Here is a 17,500-nt window from a genome sequence, read left to right as displayed (position 1 = left end):
TTATAATTATTTAACAGTTGAATAGTCATGCAAAAGGCATTCAGCTATAAAAAATCAATTAAAAGGCAATTTATTCGCTGGATATGTCAATAGTTAACTTAATAACCTGTCAAATGTAAGGCTTATTTATTCATTGCTTTAATATGAATAAATTAAAGCAATGAATTAATCATTAATCATATTTCTTCTTCTAACTTAAAGATTTCAATTATGAGATTGTCTTACTTGTAGAACGACATTGTAGAATAGGTGTGAGATACCAGATCCAGCCAGTTTAAACATCAGTTTTAGCTGTTGGGACACTACATCCTTCAAAATTTCCAAGCTTTCTGAAATTCACAACAATACACCCTATGTCCCCACTAGCCTTTTTTTAGCAATTCATTCACTGTTTATTCTATGTACTGTCCAAGGTCATGTGTTGTTTATCTTGATATGAGATCACCATGTCATGCAAATATGGTTGTGATGCATATGCCTAGTGTACTCTTAGTCATTGGTATTTTGCCCATTACTGAGATCAACTTTGCCTTTCATCCTTTCGGTGTCAATAAATCAGTACATTTATGCACTGGGGTCGATGTAATCGACTAGCTCCCTCCCCAAAAATTCAGGCCTGCACCTATATAGAAAGGATTATTATTATTATTGAGTGAGAGAGCAGTTCATGCCATCAAAGTGACACTGGGGTAAAATATACGAAGCCCAAATATACCATCATGATACCCGTCTGATAAAGGTACACCAGGCACATGCATCACAACATATGTGCGCGACATGGTGATCTCATATCAAGATAAACAGCACATGACCTTGCAGGTGGGCCCAGTTAGAATTTTCTTCAGGTTGATTGAGTAGCCCATCCGTCTCAACGGTCCCTGAATAAGGGTTGTTTAAGGATGTTGAAAGAACCACCCATGTTTCCAGAGGTGAACTATTCAAAACCCAAGAATCCCTCTCAACACGGCTATGATGCTCCCCCACTACTTCTGCTCGTGATCAGAGATGCACATATTCTTCAGCCACTAAGGGACATGCTCAACTGGTTAAGGTCAAACAAATGACAAGCAAATCTGTGGTATTGAGCAGAATATTTGCTGTAGCCCATCTTTTTATACCAAGACAAAACAATGTACATGGTAACAATTCCAATCAGTTAAGATCAGAAGCCATGAGAGCCCTGCCCGGTATGATCAGGGCATTTATTTTATATTATATTATATTATTATTATTATTATTATTATTATTATTAATTATTATTATTATTATTATTATTATTTTATAAAACAGTACAATATAGCAGTGGATGTGGTCGGTTTAAATATTTCCACAATGTGTGGAAAAATAGGTTCAGGTTTATTTTATTTATTGTTTGTTTTGTTGCTTTTTTTTTGTAGGTGTTGGAAGAAGGAGATTTTGACCACAAGGGAAAACTGTCATATGTAGAATTTGAATATATAATATCAAGAGATCCTGAATTCTTGAAGTATGTAGAAGTATTTTTTTTACCTTATGAATTTCAAGTAGAATATATATATGTATGTGAGTATGTGTTTGTGTATGTGCATCTATGTGTGTGTGTGTGTGTCTATGTGTATGTGTGCATCCGTGTGTGTGTGTGTGTGTGTGTGTAGGTAGTAGATAGATAGATATAGACAAATAGATAGATTGACAAACAGACAGGTAGACAGAAAGATGGGCAGATGAACAGATAGAGAAAGACAGATAGATGGATGGACGGACGGATGGACGGATAGACGGACAGACAGACAGAAAGACAGACAGATATGTTCCTTTATTGGCCACACAGGACTGAGCAAAGAAGGGACAAAATACAAAGTAGAGCAATTCTTTTGGGGAAAAGAAAAAAAAAGGGGTGGGAGTAGAAATTCCATCAAAAGGGATTGTGGGGGAAAAAAAAGGGGAAACAGATTAGGTTTATCCATGGAAAGAAAAGCCTACGGAAAAGACCAAGGTAACCTCAGGCAATAACGTCATGCAAAAAAACACATTACAGTAAGTGACTCTCTTTTTTCCCTTCCTTTTTGGTTCATAGCATTATGTCACATTGAGCATCCAGTTGCATTAGCACAGGCACCTTGTGGCACATATCTTCAACTGCTGACTTGATTTGACTCAACCGTTGTGAATTAAAGCGACCACACGAGTGATCTGTTAATGCAATTCAAAAATGTTTCTGGATGAAATCGTGTGTTTATGTGTATACAGGTGAAGGTGTGTGGCCTAAGGGCATTCAGTTCTTGGATCAGGATATATTGATCCAATCTACTCTGCTGCAGGAGGCATACCAGTAAAATACTAGTCCATACCTTTCTCTCTCTCTCTCTCTCTCTCTCTCTCTCTCCCTTCCTCTCTCTCTCTTCTTCTCTCACTTTTTGCCATCTCTTTCTCTTATCACACTGTCTTTCTCTCATTCTCTCTCTTTTCTTACTCACTCTATTCCCCTCTCTCTCCCTCTCCCCCTCTGTCTCTCTTTCTCTCTCCTTCTTTTATTCCTCGTCTCTCTTTTTCTCTTTCTTTTTCTACCTCTTTCTCTTTTTATCTCATTCTCTTTCTCCCACACACTCCTTTTCTCTCACGCTGATAGAATAAGAACTAAACTTTTAAAATAAGTGGCTGGACTGATAAACTTTGACTAAACTTTTCAAGGCAATGCTCCAGAATGGCAAGTGACCAATTACAGAAATTTGTAAAGGCATAAAAGAATAAAACTATTTATCTCTAATTGTTCCTTTTTTTTTCTTCTCTATTTCCAGCACTTTCCATATTCGTATTTGAAGAGCAGAGAAATCCAGAAGATTGGACTAATTAACACTTAATAATAATAATAATAATAATATAATAATAATAATAATAAGGAGAGAGAGAGAAATGATGAAGAGGAAGAAATGAATATATTTTACACTCCACAATGATGGTGATGATGATGATGATGATGATGACAATGATGTCGGTGATGGTGGTAGTGACAATGATGATGTTGATGGTGATGATGGTGATGACAATAATAATGACAATTATGATGATGACGATGATGTTGATGATGGCAGTGGTGATGATGATGATGAGGGTGGTGATAATAATGATGATGAGAACGACAACGATGACGACGACGATGATGATGATGATGATGTTGATAATGGTGATGATGATGATGATGGTGATGGTGATGATGATGCTGGAGAAGAGCAGGACGATAATAACACTGATTTATCCCATGTGCAATAAAGTATTCAATTTATTGAGATTCAGTCTCCAGTATATATACTATATATAATATATATATATGTATATATATATACATACATACTCTTTTACTCTTTTATTTGTTTCAGTCATGTGACTGCGGCCATGCTGGAGCACCGCCTTTAGTCGAGCAAATTGACCCCGGGACTTATTCTTTGTAAGCCTAGTACTTATTCTATCGGTCTCTTTTACCGAGCCGCTAAAATACGGGGGACGTAAACACACCACCATCAGTTGTCAAACGATGTTGGGGGGACAAACACAGACACACAAACTTTATACACACACATACATATATAATCATATATACGACAAGCTTCTTTCAGTTTCCGTCTACCAAATCCACTCACAAGGCTTTGGTTTGCCCGAGGCTATAGTAGAAGACACTTGCTCAAGGTGCCACACAGTGGGAATGAACCCGGAACTATATGGTTGGTAAGCAAGCTACTTACCACTAAGCCACTCCTACATATATATATATATATATTATATATTATATTATATATATATATATATATATGTATATATAGACATATATATAAGCATACATATCTATATAATACATACATATATATACATACATACATATATATATACATACATATATATTATATATATACTACCATAGATGTATATAAACATACATACATACATGCATGTATATATTCTTTTTTCAATATCACAACTCAATGTATGTATGTTGCTAAATGCTACAAAGCTATACTATTTCATCTAATGGAGATGCCATTAAAGACATGGTGCTAAAAAAAAAAAAAACACAGCATACTTCAAAGCTGTGTGGAACAAAATCACCCTGGAAGTAAATGAGAGCAACAGATAGTGATATATAGAGGTTATTTTTTTACATCAGTGTCTCTTAATCCTCCACATTGGAAGCAATTTGCTGCAGCTTTGCAGTGCTTAACAATGCACATACATTAAGCTTATGATATCAGTAATATCATATGCTTAATATATGTATATATACATACATACATACATATATATATATATATATATATATTTATATATATATATATAACGGGAAGCTTTATGAAAATAAACAAAAGACGAAGGCAGGTGGAATATAAACAAACAATTGTATTAGTATGGCGCTCAGGAATGTAAATAAAACAAGTCTTTTACATTTTGAGCCTACGCTCTTCAACAGAAAGATACACAGAAAGAAACAAGGAGAGAAAAAAATGCGTGCAGAAGCTAGCGGATCAACATGATTCTGGCCAAAAGTCAAAGATCAAACGTGAGGCGCAAGAGTGAAAATAGGGGAGATAACAGGGTCAAATGACCAACGCCCCAACAAAGGGTGTGTGTGTGTATGAGAGAGTATGAGAGAGTATGTAGTGCGTATAAGAGGTCTGGACGTGTGTATGTATGTATGATGTGATGTGTAATGTCGTATGGTGTAGTGTAGAGAGAGGAGATGAGGGGGAGAGGATAGGGAGATGTACTTGCATAGCAAGTGACCTGATCTGAGATCGTGTGCTGGAATGAAAACAATTGCAGCGAGGAAACTGTTTATAAGCCATTTAAGAAACACACAAAAACTGTTAGATTCACTTCAACATTTAAATTTAATTTGTCAAAATATTTTCGTCACTTTGAGACAGTGACCTGTTCACTGACAAAACTGTTCACTGAGGTGCAGCACAGAGTTTTGTCAGTGAACAGGTCACAGTCTCAAAGCGACGAAAATATTTTGACAAATTAAATTTAATTGTGGAAGTGAATCTAACGGTTTTCATGTGTTTCTTAAATGGCTTATAAACACCTTCCACACTGCAATTGTTTATATAATATATATATATATATATATATATATATATTCATATTTATATTTATATACATACTTGTATATCTATAATAAGGAATGTTCGTAACCACTTCAACATGGCTGTCCATTCAAACAAACAGAGACAGACAGACAGAGACACAGATGAAAGGACAGATAGATAGACAGACAGGCAGGCAGGCAGGCAAGCAGACAGACAGACACACTGAGAGAGAGAGAGATAAATAGATAGATAGACAGATATATATTATATATATATATATATATATATATATATAATATGATATAATATAAATAATATATAAATATATACATATATACATACATATATGTACATACCTACATATATATGTATATATACATGCATATATGGTACAGGACATCAAAAAAACATTGAACACAATGAGAAACGAAAACAAAAAAACAAAAACATAAAAACGAACTTTTTGGGAACAACGCAAAAAGCAAACAGAGAAATGAGACAAACAACATAAAGAATATTCTCCTTCTTCAGTTGTCCCTGTTTCATCTACTCCGCGTTCCAAAGGCAAGGACAAGATGCAACTTTGTTGAAACAGTCCTTCCCGTAGAGCAAATTAAATAAAATTTGGGTTTTTTTGCGGAGGGTGAAAGTGGTAACAAGAACAGGACAGTGAGAACAAAACAGTAAAGACAAACAGTGAGGGTTGTTAAGCCAAGACGGAGCTTATGAAAGGAGACAGTATAAGCATGTTTTGTCTTTTGGAGGGTAGTACATGCATATATACATACGAAGGAGTGCTGAAAAGTTCCTGGTTTTAAGGGTATAGCAAAAGGCCTGGTTGGAGGCCCAAATTTTTGAGTTTCTTTACAGGGCTTAGAAAAACGGAAGGACCATTGCAATAAGTATTTGAATCTGAGGGAGAAATATACTGAATAAAATCATAATTAACTGATCCGCTTGCATTTTCTTTTACCCAAAGCCAGAAACTTTTCAACACCCCTTCATATCTATGCATGCATGGATGTATGTACGTGTTTATGTATTACTAATATTAGAAGGTGAAAGTAAAAGTCTGTTGCAGTATTTGAACTCAGAACAGCCAGAGACCAAACTAAAGCAATATTAAGACATTTAGTTCCACCATTCCATAGTTATTTATTTTTATCTTACATTGATTGCTCAAGACTAGAGATGTCTTAGAGAGAGATAGAGAGAGAGAGAGAAAGAGATTGGGCTGATTTACACCTGCCACATACTAAAGTATCTGTCTGGTAATTATATATATATATATATATATATATATATATATATATATATATATATATATATACATATATATATATATATACATACATACACATATATACATACATATGCATACATACACACACACACACTATATATATATACACACATATATACATACACACACATACACATATATATACATACACACACATACACACACACACATATATATATACATACACACACATACACACACACACATATATATATACATACATACACACACATATATATATATACATACACACACATACACACATACACACACACATATATATATATACACACATACATACTTACATACATACACACACACACACATATATATACACACACACACACATATATCATATCAATCTTTCATTGAGCACAGTGACACCAGACAACAGCTGTGTTAAGTTTGATGATGAATTATATCAATGAATGCTACATGAACAGTGATGGCGGTGGTTGTGGTTGTGGTGGTGGTGGTGGTGGTCGCAGTGGTGGCCGTGGTGGTCGTGGCAGCAGTGATGATATCCGCAATGACAATGATTATGATGGTGGTAATGAGAAGGGAAAAGGTGATGATGGTGATGGTCATGGTGATGATGATGACGCCAACGATGATGACAAGAATGGTGGAGGGAGGATGGCTGGTGGTGACAGCGGTGGTGACGATTATGGGGATGATACTGATGATGATGATGACAATGATGGTACTACTTGAGAACAGTGGTCCCGGTGCGCGCACTCGCGTACTCGCGTACTCGCACATCCGCTCTAGCTAGTCGTGACTAGTCGATCCTTACTTTGTGTTTTTGTGTTTTATTTACTTTGCTAGGTAGTCGTTGTAGGATCGACTACTCACGACTAGCTAGCGCGGATGTGCGACTACGCGAGTGCGCGCACTGGGACCATTGTTCTCAAGTAGCACCGACAATGATGATGATGGTAATGATGATGATGACGACATCCATGACAACGATGGTAATGCCAGCGGAAGTTGTATAAAATAAAGTAGCGGTCAAGTCCTGATCGATTTAATCGATTAAACTCCCTCTCTGCTGCCAAGAAAATAAACTCTGTCAAGCAAAGTAACTCAATGGAGTAAGGGAAATAATTCATGTTTACTTTATCAATAATATTAGTTGAGTTGTTTCCCTTTGACTTAAACTGCAATATGATCTCATTTTTACATCCCAGAAGAAATCTTAAGTTTACATCGTAAACGACAATATTTTATAAAGTTTCTTGTGAAAGCATTGGCGCGTTCTTAATACAGTGTGGTGGTCTTTGCTGTGACTTTATGAAACTGATGTTTAAATAATCGCAAAGTAAATATTTACAGGGTTCACGTTTAATCTCGATAGGATCGACTTAAGAGACGCACGGGCACATTAGGATCAATGGTCGGTTCACCGGATTCTGTGGCGTGTAATATTCTTAACTGGATGGGACGACGGTACTTCGTAGAATTATTAATTTTTGCCGGTTTAATGGACAGTCGTAGCGTGAAATGAAGCGTTTAGCTAAAGAACACAATGCATCACTCTGTCCAAGAATTGAAACCACAATCTTATGATCATGAGAGTAACACCCTAACCACCAAGCCACGTGCCTCCACGCGGGCATATTCGATGGTGACCAATTTCTGCAGCGCATATTCAAGAGAAAAAAGCAGTTTTTAGTGCATTAAAGAGAGTAATATTTAAAGTAATTTTTAAAGCTGGCAGAATCGTTAATGCACCGGACAAAACGCTTATTGGTATTTCGTCTGTCTTTACGTTGTGAGTTCAAATTACGCCTAGGTTGACTTTGCCTTTCGTCCTATCGTAATCAATAAAATAAGGACCAGATGAGCACAAGGGTCGATGTAATCGACTCACCCCTTACTCGAAAATGCTGATTTTGCGCCAAAATTTGTAACTAATATTTAAAATAATCTACTAAAGTACCTCAGGGATTGTTTTAGATATATTTTGGGGTAAAGGAGTGTCAGTGGAGGCGCAATGGCCCCGTGGTTAGGGCAGTGGACCTCGCGGTCGGAGGATCGTGGTTTTGATTCCTAGACCGGGCGTTGTGTATGTTTATTGAGCGAAAACACCTAAAGCCCAACGAGGCTCCGGCAGGGGGTGGTGGTGACCCCTGTTGTACTCTTTCGCCACAACTTTCTCTCACTTTTTCTTCCTGTTTCTTGAGTAACACTGCGATGGACTGGCGTCCTGTCCAGATGGGGGGGGGACACATAGAAACCGAGAAACCGGGCCCATGAGCCTGGATGGGCTTGAAAAGGGCGCATAAGTAAATAAAGAGTGTCTGGCGGAATCCTGGTTTAAGCACTCTCTCTTTTACTTGTTTCAGTCATTTGACTGTGGCCATGCTGGAGCACCGCCTTTTAGTCGAGCAAATAGACACCAGGATTTATTCTTTGTAAGCCTAGTACTTGTTCTATCGGTCTCTTTTGCCGAACCTCTAAGTTACCGGGATGTAAACACACCAGCATCGGTTGTCAAGCGATGTTGGGTGGGGGGACAAACACAGACACATACATATATATATATATATATATATATATAATATATATATATATATATATATATATATACATATATACATATATACATATGTACGACGGGCTTCCTTCAGTTTCCATCTACCAAATCCACTCACAAGGCTTTGGTTGGTCCAAGGCTATAGTAGAAGACACTTGCCCAAGGTGCCACACAGAGTGACTGAACCTGGAACCAGATGATTTGTAAGCAAGCTACTTACCACACAACCACTCCTGTGCCTGAATAATTCCTCATAACTTTTCTAATTTTTTTTTTTAATTTCAGAGAATTTTTGCGAATTTGTGTTCTATACACTGGTATTTATATGATTATGAAAAAGCATTTTGTGTGCGTGTGTGTGTGTGTGTACACACGCACGCGTAGTTTAAGGGTGATTTAGCTATCATTTTTAACACATCCCATGACCACCTGATACCTTCTGTCTTCTTGGCTCTCTCTCTCTCTCTCTCTCTCTCTCTCCTTTCATCCATCTAATGGTACCCCTTGTAGAGCTGTCTTTGGTAATTCTTCTGGTTGTTGGAAAACATGACCTGCAAGTTTCTAACTCTTCATTCCATCACAATTCATTCCAACCCAATCTCTTCCGGTTTTTGCAGATTGGCTCTTCTCAGGAGTTTGGATGGAGTACTTTTTTACTCTTTTACTTGTTTCAGTCTTTTGATAAAGGTCATGCTGGAGCACTGCCTTGAAGGGTTTTAATCGAACAAATCGAACCCAGGACTTATTTCTTGTGCCTAGTACTTATTCCATCAGTGTCCTTTTGCTGAACCACTAAGTTCCAGGGACGTAAACACACCAACACCAGTTGTCAAGCAGTGATAGGGGAACTGCTACAGACACAAAGACACACACACTTACATACATACACACATACATATGACAGGCCTCTTTCAGTTTCTTATTTCTTTATTGCCCACAAGGGGTTAAACATAGAGGGGACCAACAAGGACAGACAAAGGGATTAAGTCAATTAGATCAACACCAGTGTATAACTGGTACTTAATTTATTGACTCCGAAAAGATGAAAGGCAAAGTCGACCTCAGTGGAATATGAACTCAGAACATAACGGCAGATGAAATACCTATTTCTTTACATGCCCACGAGAGGCTACACACAGAGGGGACAAACAAGGACAGACAAACAGATCAAGTCAATTATATCAACCCCAGTGCGTAACTGGTACTTATTTAATCAACCCCGAAAGGATGAAAGGCAAAGTCGACCTCAGTGGAATTTGAACTCAGAACGTAACGGCAGACGAAATACTGCTCAGCATTTCACCCGGCGTGCTAACCTTTCTGCCAGCTAGCCTCTTTCAGTTTCTGCCTACCAAATCCACTCCCAAGGCTTTGGTCGGCCTGAGGCTATAGTGGAAGACACTTGCCCAACGTGACATGCAGTGGGACCGAACCCAGAACCATGTGGTTGGGAAGCAAGCATCTAACCACACAGCCATGCCGGACAAAGTAGCTCACAGAACAGCAGAAAACCTTCAAGTTACAACAAGGGCATCCATTAATGAAGATGAAATCATCAAGGCCTTTTAGTTTATTATGTATCTTTTACTTGTTTCAGTCATTAGGCTGTGGCCATGCTGGAGCACCACCTTGAAGAATTTCTTAATCGAATGAATCAACCCCAGTTGTTACTTTGTTCTTCTAAGCCTGGCACTTAGTCTATCACTCTTCATTTGCCGAACCACTACCAAGAGATGGAGACATAAACAAACCAACACCAGTCATCGAGTGGTAATGGTAGACAAACAGATACAAAGACACACAATTATATATATTCAAATAAATGAAATCATCATCATCATCATCATCATCATCATCATTATTATTATTATTATTATTATTATTATTATTATTATTATTATCATCATTGTTATTATTATTATTATTATTATTATTATTATTATTATATTATTATTATTATTATCATTATTATTATTATTATAATGTTCTTCTAAGCCTGGCACTTAGTCTATCACTCTCCATTTGCCGAACCACTACCAAGAGATGGAGACATAAACAAACCAACACCAGTCATCGAGTGGTAATGGTGCATTGTTAGAAAATCTTTTATTTTGTATTTTTTTGATGATTGAGAAATTGAGGCAACATGCCAGCTTCAAATTTCGCATGAAGCTTCAGAAACATGCTTCCAAGATACTCAAAATGACTTGTCAGGCTTTTGGTAAACATTCTTTAGGTCAAACACAAGGTTTTCGAGTTGTGCACACAAATGTGTTGATTCAAGATGCTGTACATTGAGATTGTTGAACCATTTGCCTTCAGCCAGAAAATAGGGAGAAAAAAAAAATCTTAGTTCTTCGATTAGAATTACCACTGAACCATCTGTTTGCTCTCTCATATGAGTGGAATCAGTTATGGAATCTCATGGAAACCCGAATTATATACCATACTGAAGTGAAATGTCATAGCTTGACAATTATGTATTGGGTTGTCCAGAAAGTTTGTGCTGATTTTTAAAGGAAAGAAAAAGGTCAATAAATACTTACCATTACATTTTTAATCAACCATTGAAATTTTCACCATTAAGACTATTCTGCAGAGACCTGAATAAGTGGAAATCTGAAGGAGTAATATCTGGGCAATATGGTTGGGTAACACATCCCAGCTGAGCTGCAGCAATTTTTGTCTGGTTCCCAAATCAAGTGCTGAAAATGAACTTTCTTATCTTCCATTTTAAAGGGTTACAGAATTAACACAAATTATAGGAACATAAACCTTCCACGAAAAGATAGCTTAAGCTGTGTTCTAAATGGAGGTGTAGTCCAATCCTATTTTATGGACTCAACCATGTTCTAAAATAAGTCGAAAGATAAGCTGCTATAAATCGGCATGAACTTTCTGGACAACCCAATATATATGTATCGTTATGTAAAAAATACAGAAATGGGACAAGAACACAAAACATCCAGACAGTTAGGTGAAATAAAAAAAGGGAAAGCAAAATATCCAAACAGACGATACAAGGAAAACAAGAATGGATCATTTCTATACTCAGTTAAGTTCCAGATTATCTTTGCAATTTCAGCTGGTTATACTTGAGATTGCTCCACTCTGGCCAGCCCCAAGGTAAAATAAGTTAAGAGGATTACATTCCTTGGAAGAAAGCAGTGAATTTATATGAAAACAAGGATGGAAAAAAACATATGTTACACAAATACAAATAACAGGACATGACAACAGGTGTCTTTTGACTGAGGACAAATTAAATTAAGGTGGCATGTGTAGAAGTAAAGCCTTATGGCAGGGACATAAATGTATGTATATATATACATTTTTATTCTTTTACTTGTTTCAGTCATTTGACTGCAGCCATACTGGAGCACCACATTTAGTCGAAGGAATCGACCACAGGACTTATTCTTTGTAAACCTAGTACTTATTCTTCTATCAAGCTCTTTTACCGAACTGCTAAGTTACAGGGGATGTAAACACAACAACATCGGTTGTCAAGTGATGGTGGGGGGACAAACACAGACACACAAACATATACAAACATATACATATATATATATATTTATTCGACAGGCTTCTTTCAGTTTCCATCTACCAAATCCACTCACAAAGCTTTAGTCAGTCTGAGGCTATATCAGAAGGCATTTGCCCAAGGTGTCATGCAGTGGGACTGAACCTGGAACCATGTGATTGGTAAGCAAGCTTCTTACCATACATCCACACCTGTGCATATATATATGTGTATGTATGTATGTATGTATGTATGTATGTGTGTATGTATGTATGTAAGTATGTATGTATGTATGTATGTATGCACGTATGTATGCATGTATATATGTGTGTATGTATGTATGTAAGTATGTATGTGTGTATGTATGTATGTAAGTATGTATGTGTGTATGTATGTATGTATGTATGTATGTATGTATGTATGCACGTATGTATGCATGTATATATGTGTGTATGTATGTATGTAAGTATGTATGTGTGTATGTATGTATGTAAGTATGTATGTGTGTATGTAAGTATGTATGTATGTATGTATGTTTGTATGTATGTATGCATGTATGTATGTATGTATGTATGTATATGTGTATGTGTGTATGTATGTATGTATGTATGTATGTATGTATGTATGTATGCATGTGTGTGTATGTATGTATGTATGTATGTATGTGTGTGGATGTATGTATGTAAGTATGTATGTATGTGTGTATGTATATATGTAAGTATGTATGTGTGCGTGTATGTATGTGTGCATGTATGTATGTATGCATGCATGTATGTATGTATGTATGCATGCATGTATGTGTGTGTATGTATGTATGTGTGTGTATGTATGTATGTATGTATGTATGTGTGTATGTATGTATGTATGTGTGTGTGTGTATGTATGTATGTATGTATGTATGTAGTATGTATGTATGTATGTAGTATGTATGTATGTATGTATGTGTGTATTATGTATGTATGTATGTATGTGTGTATTATGTATGTATGTGTGTGTGTGTGTTTATGTATGTATGTAATGAAGACGATTCTTCCATTTGATCTGATTAATAGAACAGCCTGCTTGTGAAATTAACATACAGGTGGCTGAGTGCTCCACAGACACACATACACTTAACACAGTTCTCAGGGAGGTTCAGCGTGACACAGAGTGTGACAAGGCTGTCCCTTCAAATTACAGGTACAACTCATTTTTCACAGTTGAGTGAACTGAAGCAAGGTGAAATAAAACGTCTCGCTCAAGACCACAACATCCCACTGGGAATCGAACTCACAACTTTACGATTGCGAGCGGAATACCCTAACCACTAAGCCACGCCCCACAAGACTGCACACTATGAAGCAGCACAGAACTTTTGTTCTGCATCCATTTAATGCCACAGAAACTGGCACTAGACACAAGTTCAGTGGACCATGGAATAAATATTGATTTCTAATATGTGCACATGGTTACAAATTTTGGTCGGGAAGGGAGTAGTTGATTACATCAACCCAAGAGCCAAATATTCGCTTTCCCTGTATATCTGTGATGCTGTCTTGTGCCAATGTGAAGAAATCAATATTTTTATGTAATAGAAACTACATGTTATTTAACTATGGAAGACTTTAAGTGTAGCAAAAAGTTTATTTTGAGTTAATAATATTTAGACAACTTATAAAACTACTACAGAGGAGAATGCTAATTATTGACACGTTTTCTTTTTCTGCTTCTTTTATTTATTTTTTTTTTGTTCTTTCCGTTTTTCTGAAAGAGTATTCTCAGTGCAATAACGAAAGGTGTTAAAAATCTGGTTTTTAATGAATTTTGACAAGAATCTTGTATCGTCATCATCATCCACAGCACCATCATCATCAACATCATCGTCAGCATCATCACCACCATCCTCGTCGTTGTTGTCATCATCATTATCATCATCATCATCATCGTCACCCTCACCACCACCACCACCATCACCACTACTACCATCACCACCATCACCACCACCACCACCACCACCGCCACCACCACCATCATCACCACCACCACCACCACCACCACCATCACCACCACCACCATCACCATGATCACCACCACCACCACCACCACCATCGCCAGTATCATTTTATAAAGTAGGATACCTGATTTATAAAGTACACACAAAAACTATTTTATAAAAGTCAACATTTGATTTTAATGTAAAACGGTTACTTGTCTGAGTCAAAAATTATATGCACGTTCATTTATTAAAACAAAAACAGGGATTGAATAAAATTACATCGTTTTTTCATGATGGTCTCTTTGCTTTTCAATGCGCTTCTTCCAGCAGTCCACAAGCTTGCTTATTCCATCAGGGAAGAAGGTTTGCATCTGGTTGTGCTTGTTTGTGCATAGAAAATTGATGACCTCATAAAGGGTGCTTGAGTAGGCCAAAGTGGTGATAGTGAGAAAGGACAAGATCTGGACTTTATGCAGGATGTTCCAACAACTTGAAACCTAACTTTTCAATGTTTTCAACAGTGTAAGAGGTCGCATTTAGGTTTGCATTGCCACGCAACAACAACAACAACACTTGCTCTGACAAAAGACCTCAGCATTTGGCATGAATCTCTGGTTTCAGTTTGTTGGCCAGAATTTCACTGTAGCCTACACAGGAGACTGTAGACCCCTTTTCCAAGTAATGTTTCAGTTTATGCCCTTTTGCCTCCCCCCAAAACATTTAGCTTCACTTTTTCTGCAAAAAATTTAGCCTTGAATTTCTTTTCTGATCGAAATTCTGAGTGTTTCCACTCTATACTCTACATTTTGGATTCTGGCTCCAAGTGATGGATCCAGATCTCATCTCCTGTGACCATTCTCTCTGAAAGAATTTCAACTTCATAGTTGTGGTGGATGAGGCATTGACAAATCTTCACATGATTGCACCGACGCATTTCGGTAAGCTCCCCTGACACCCATCATGCACAGACTTTACAAAAGCAAAACTTCTCATAAATGATTTTCTATTCAGAACCATGATTAATTTACAGAGAACATGTCACCTCATAGATGGTCACTCAACAGCTCACCAGAATCATCTCACGAGCTTGTTGAAGATTCATGTAATAGTGGTGGTTGATGGGCGTCCTGCTCCCTCTTCATGCTTCATGCTTGTCCAGCTATTTTTAAAACTTTTGATCTACTCATGCACACTTCTACAAGGGAGATCACCACCCCATATTTTACAGAAAACGTGTGATGAATTTCAGCCTCTGACACACCTTCAGACTGAAGAAATTGGATCACTGACCTCTGTTCTTCTTTTGTACACACTGCTAGTGGAATGGTTATGTTAATTCTCTTACACAAGGAAGAAAATTGGAGCAACCAAGGTCAAACATTGGTTACATAGCCACCAAACTACCACCTTTTAGCTGACAAACACTGAAGGAAGTGCAGCTAACCTAAAGAAAATTTTAGTAAAGATACAAATAGTTTTTCATTCCCCTTCATATTTCATTTAGTGTAACACTTGACTTATAAACTACAATGGCTATTAGATGGAGTGCAGCATACGATCTACACATTACAACATCTGGCCTTCAAAATACAACAGCTAACCTACATTTACTCTTTACTTATATATATATACATATATATATAAATATTTAAATATTTATAGACATAGGGTAAAGAATATTAAATTAATAATTAATAATTTTTACCAAGTAGCTTCGGTATGGGAAAAAAAACCCAACCATTATCAGTAAAACTTATACAAAATGTTTCTTTATAATTATAAGCATAATTAAGAGATTAGCAAAAAGTTGCTTCACCACATAGCGAAAATTTAGAAATAGCCATCAAAACTGCTAATTCTTTTACTACATGGAGATATATTGTGGAGATAATGTAGTAAAAGAATTAGCAGTTTTGATTGCTATTTCTAAATTTTCGCTATGTGGTGAAGCAACTTTTTGCTAATCTCTTAATTATGTTTATATATATACAAAAATGATTTCAAAGAGATATGTAATCCTAGAAGTTACCGTGTTTCCTCATAAATCAGTTTGTATACTGGCTAACCACAGCAAATGTTGATGATACCCAAGATAGAAATAAGTTGCTAGACTCCGGTAATTTTTCTTGCTTTGTAAATCCGATGCACATCTAACAGGATGCAGTCAATGCAGTTCAAATGCACATAGGTCCACAAAAGAATGCTGTAAATAACTGCTTAATAAAATTATAGATGTGGAAAATCTCCATTCTCCTGATTCTTATTAATACTATATATATAGAACTAGAGAAGTTTCATGAATCACCATCAAACAGGTGTGGAAGCAAAGTCTAGAATTGAAGGGCCTTAGAGTTAACTTAGCAAAAACCAAAGTCTTAGCAAGTAGGAAAGTGGACAAATCACAAATCCCCTCAAGTAGATGGCCCTGCTTGTTCTGTAGAAAAGGTGCAAGTAACAATTCCATAAAATGTACCTGGTGTAAGCTATGGACACGTAAGAGGTGCAGCAATATCAGAGGAAGGTTAACAGGGAAAATATTGGGTTGTCTGGAAAATTCATGCCAATTTATAGTAGCTTACCTTTCGACTTATTTTAGAACATGGTTGAGTCCATAAAATAGGATTTGACTACACCTCCATTTAGAGCACAGTTTAAGCTATCTTTTCGTGGAAGAAGGTTTATGTTCCTATAACCTGTGTTAATTCTGTAACCCTTTAAAATGGAAGATAAGAAAGTTCATTTTCAGCACTTGATGATTTGGGAACCAGACAAAAATTGCTGCAGCTCAGCTGGGATGTGTTACCCCACCCTCCATATTCACCAGATATTGCTCCTTCAGATTTCCACTTATTCAAGTCTCTGCAGAATAGTCTTAATGGTGAAAATTTCAATTCCTTGGATGATGTAAAAAGATACCTTGATGAATTCTTTGCCATGAAACCACCTCAATTCTGGGAAGAAGGTATTTTCAAGTTAAAGGAAAGATGGAGACGCATTGTCCAACAAAACGGTTCATATTTGGTAGATTAAAAATGCAATGGTAAGTATTTATTGACCTTTTTGTTTCCTTTAAAAATCGGCATGAAATTTCCAGACAACC

The 17,500-nt window shown here is 36.7% G+C and overlaps 1 protein-coding gene across 1 annotated transcript in view; it reads left to right on the top strand.

Annotated features, from left to right (window-relative positions):
• LOC115215449 (calcium and integrin-binding family member 2-like) overlaps positions 1-2,925 on the top strand; it is a 25,615-nt gene extending 22,690 nt beyond the window's left edge. Inside the window, exons 6-7 of the mRNA XM_036505692.1 lie at positions 1,398-1,486; positions 2,778-2,925. Coding sequence (XP_036361585.1) covers positions 1,398-1,486; positions 2,778-2,799 — 111 coding nt within the window. The 3' untranslated portion in view covers positions 2,800-2,925. The remainder of the gene's footprint in view (positions 1-1,397; positions 1,487-2,777) is intronic.
• Positions 2,926-17,500: the final 14,575 nt, after the last annotated feature.

The sequence above is a fragment of the Octopus sinensis genome, linkage group LG9 (assembly GCF_006345805.1).
Source record: "Octopus sinensis linkage group LG9, ASM634580v1, whole genome shotgun sequence".
In the NCBI taxonomy this organism is placed as follows: Eukaryota; Metazoa; Mollusca; class Cephalopoda; order Octopoda; family Octopodidae; genus Octopus; species Octopus sinensis.
Note: the sequence above shows the minus strand (reverse complement) of the source record. Positions and strands in the feature narration are given on the sequence as shown.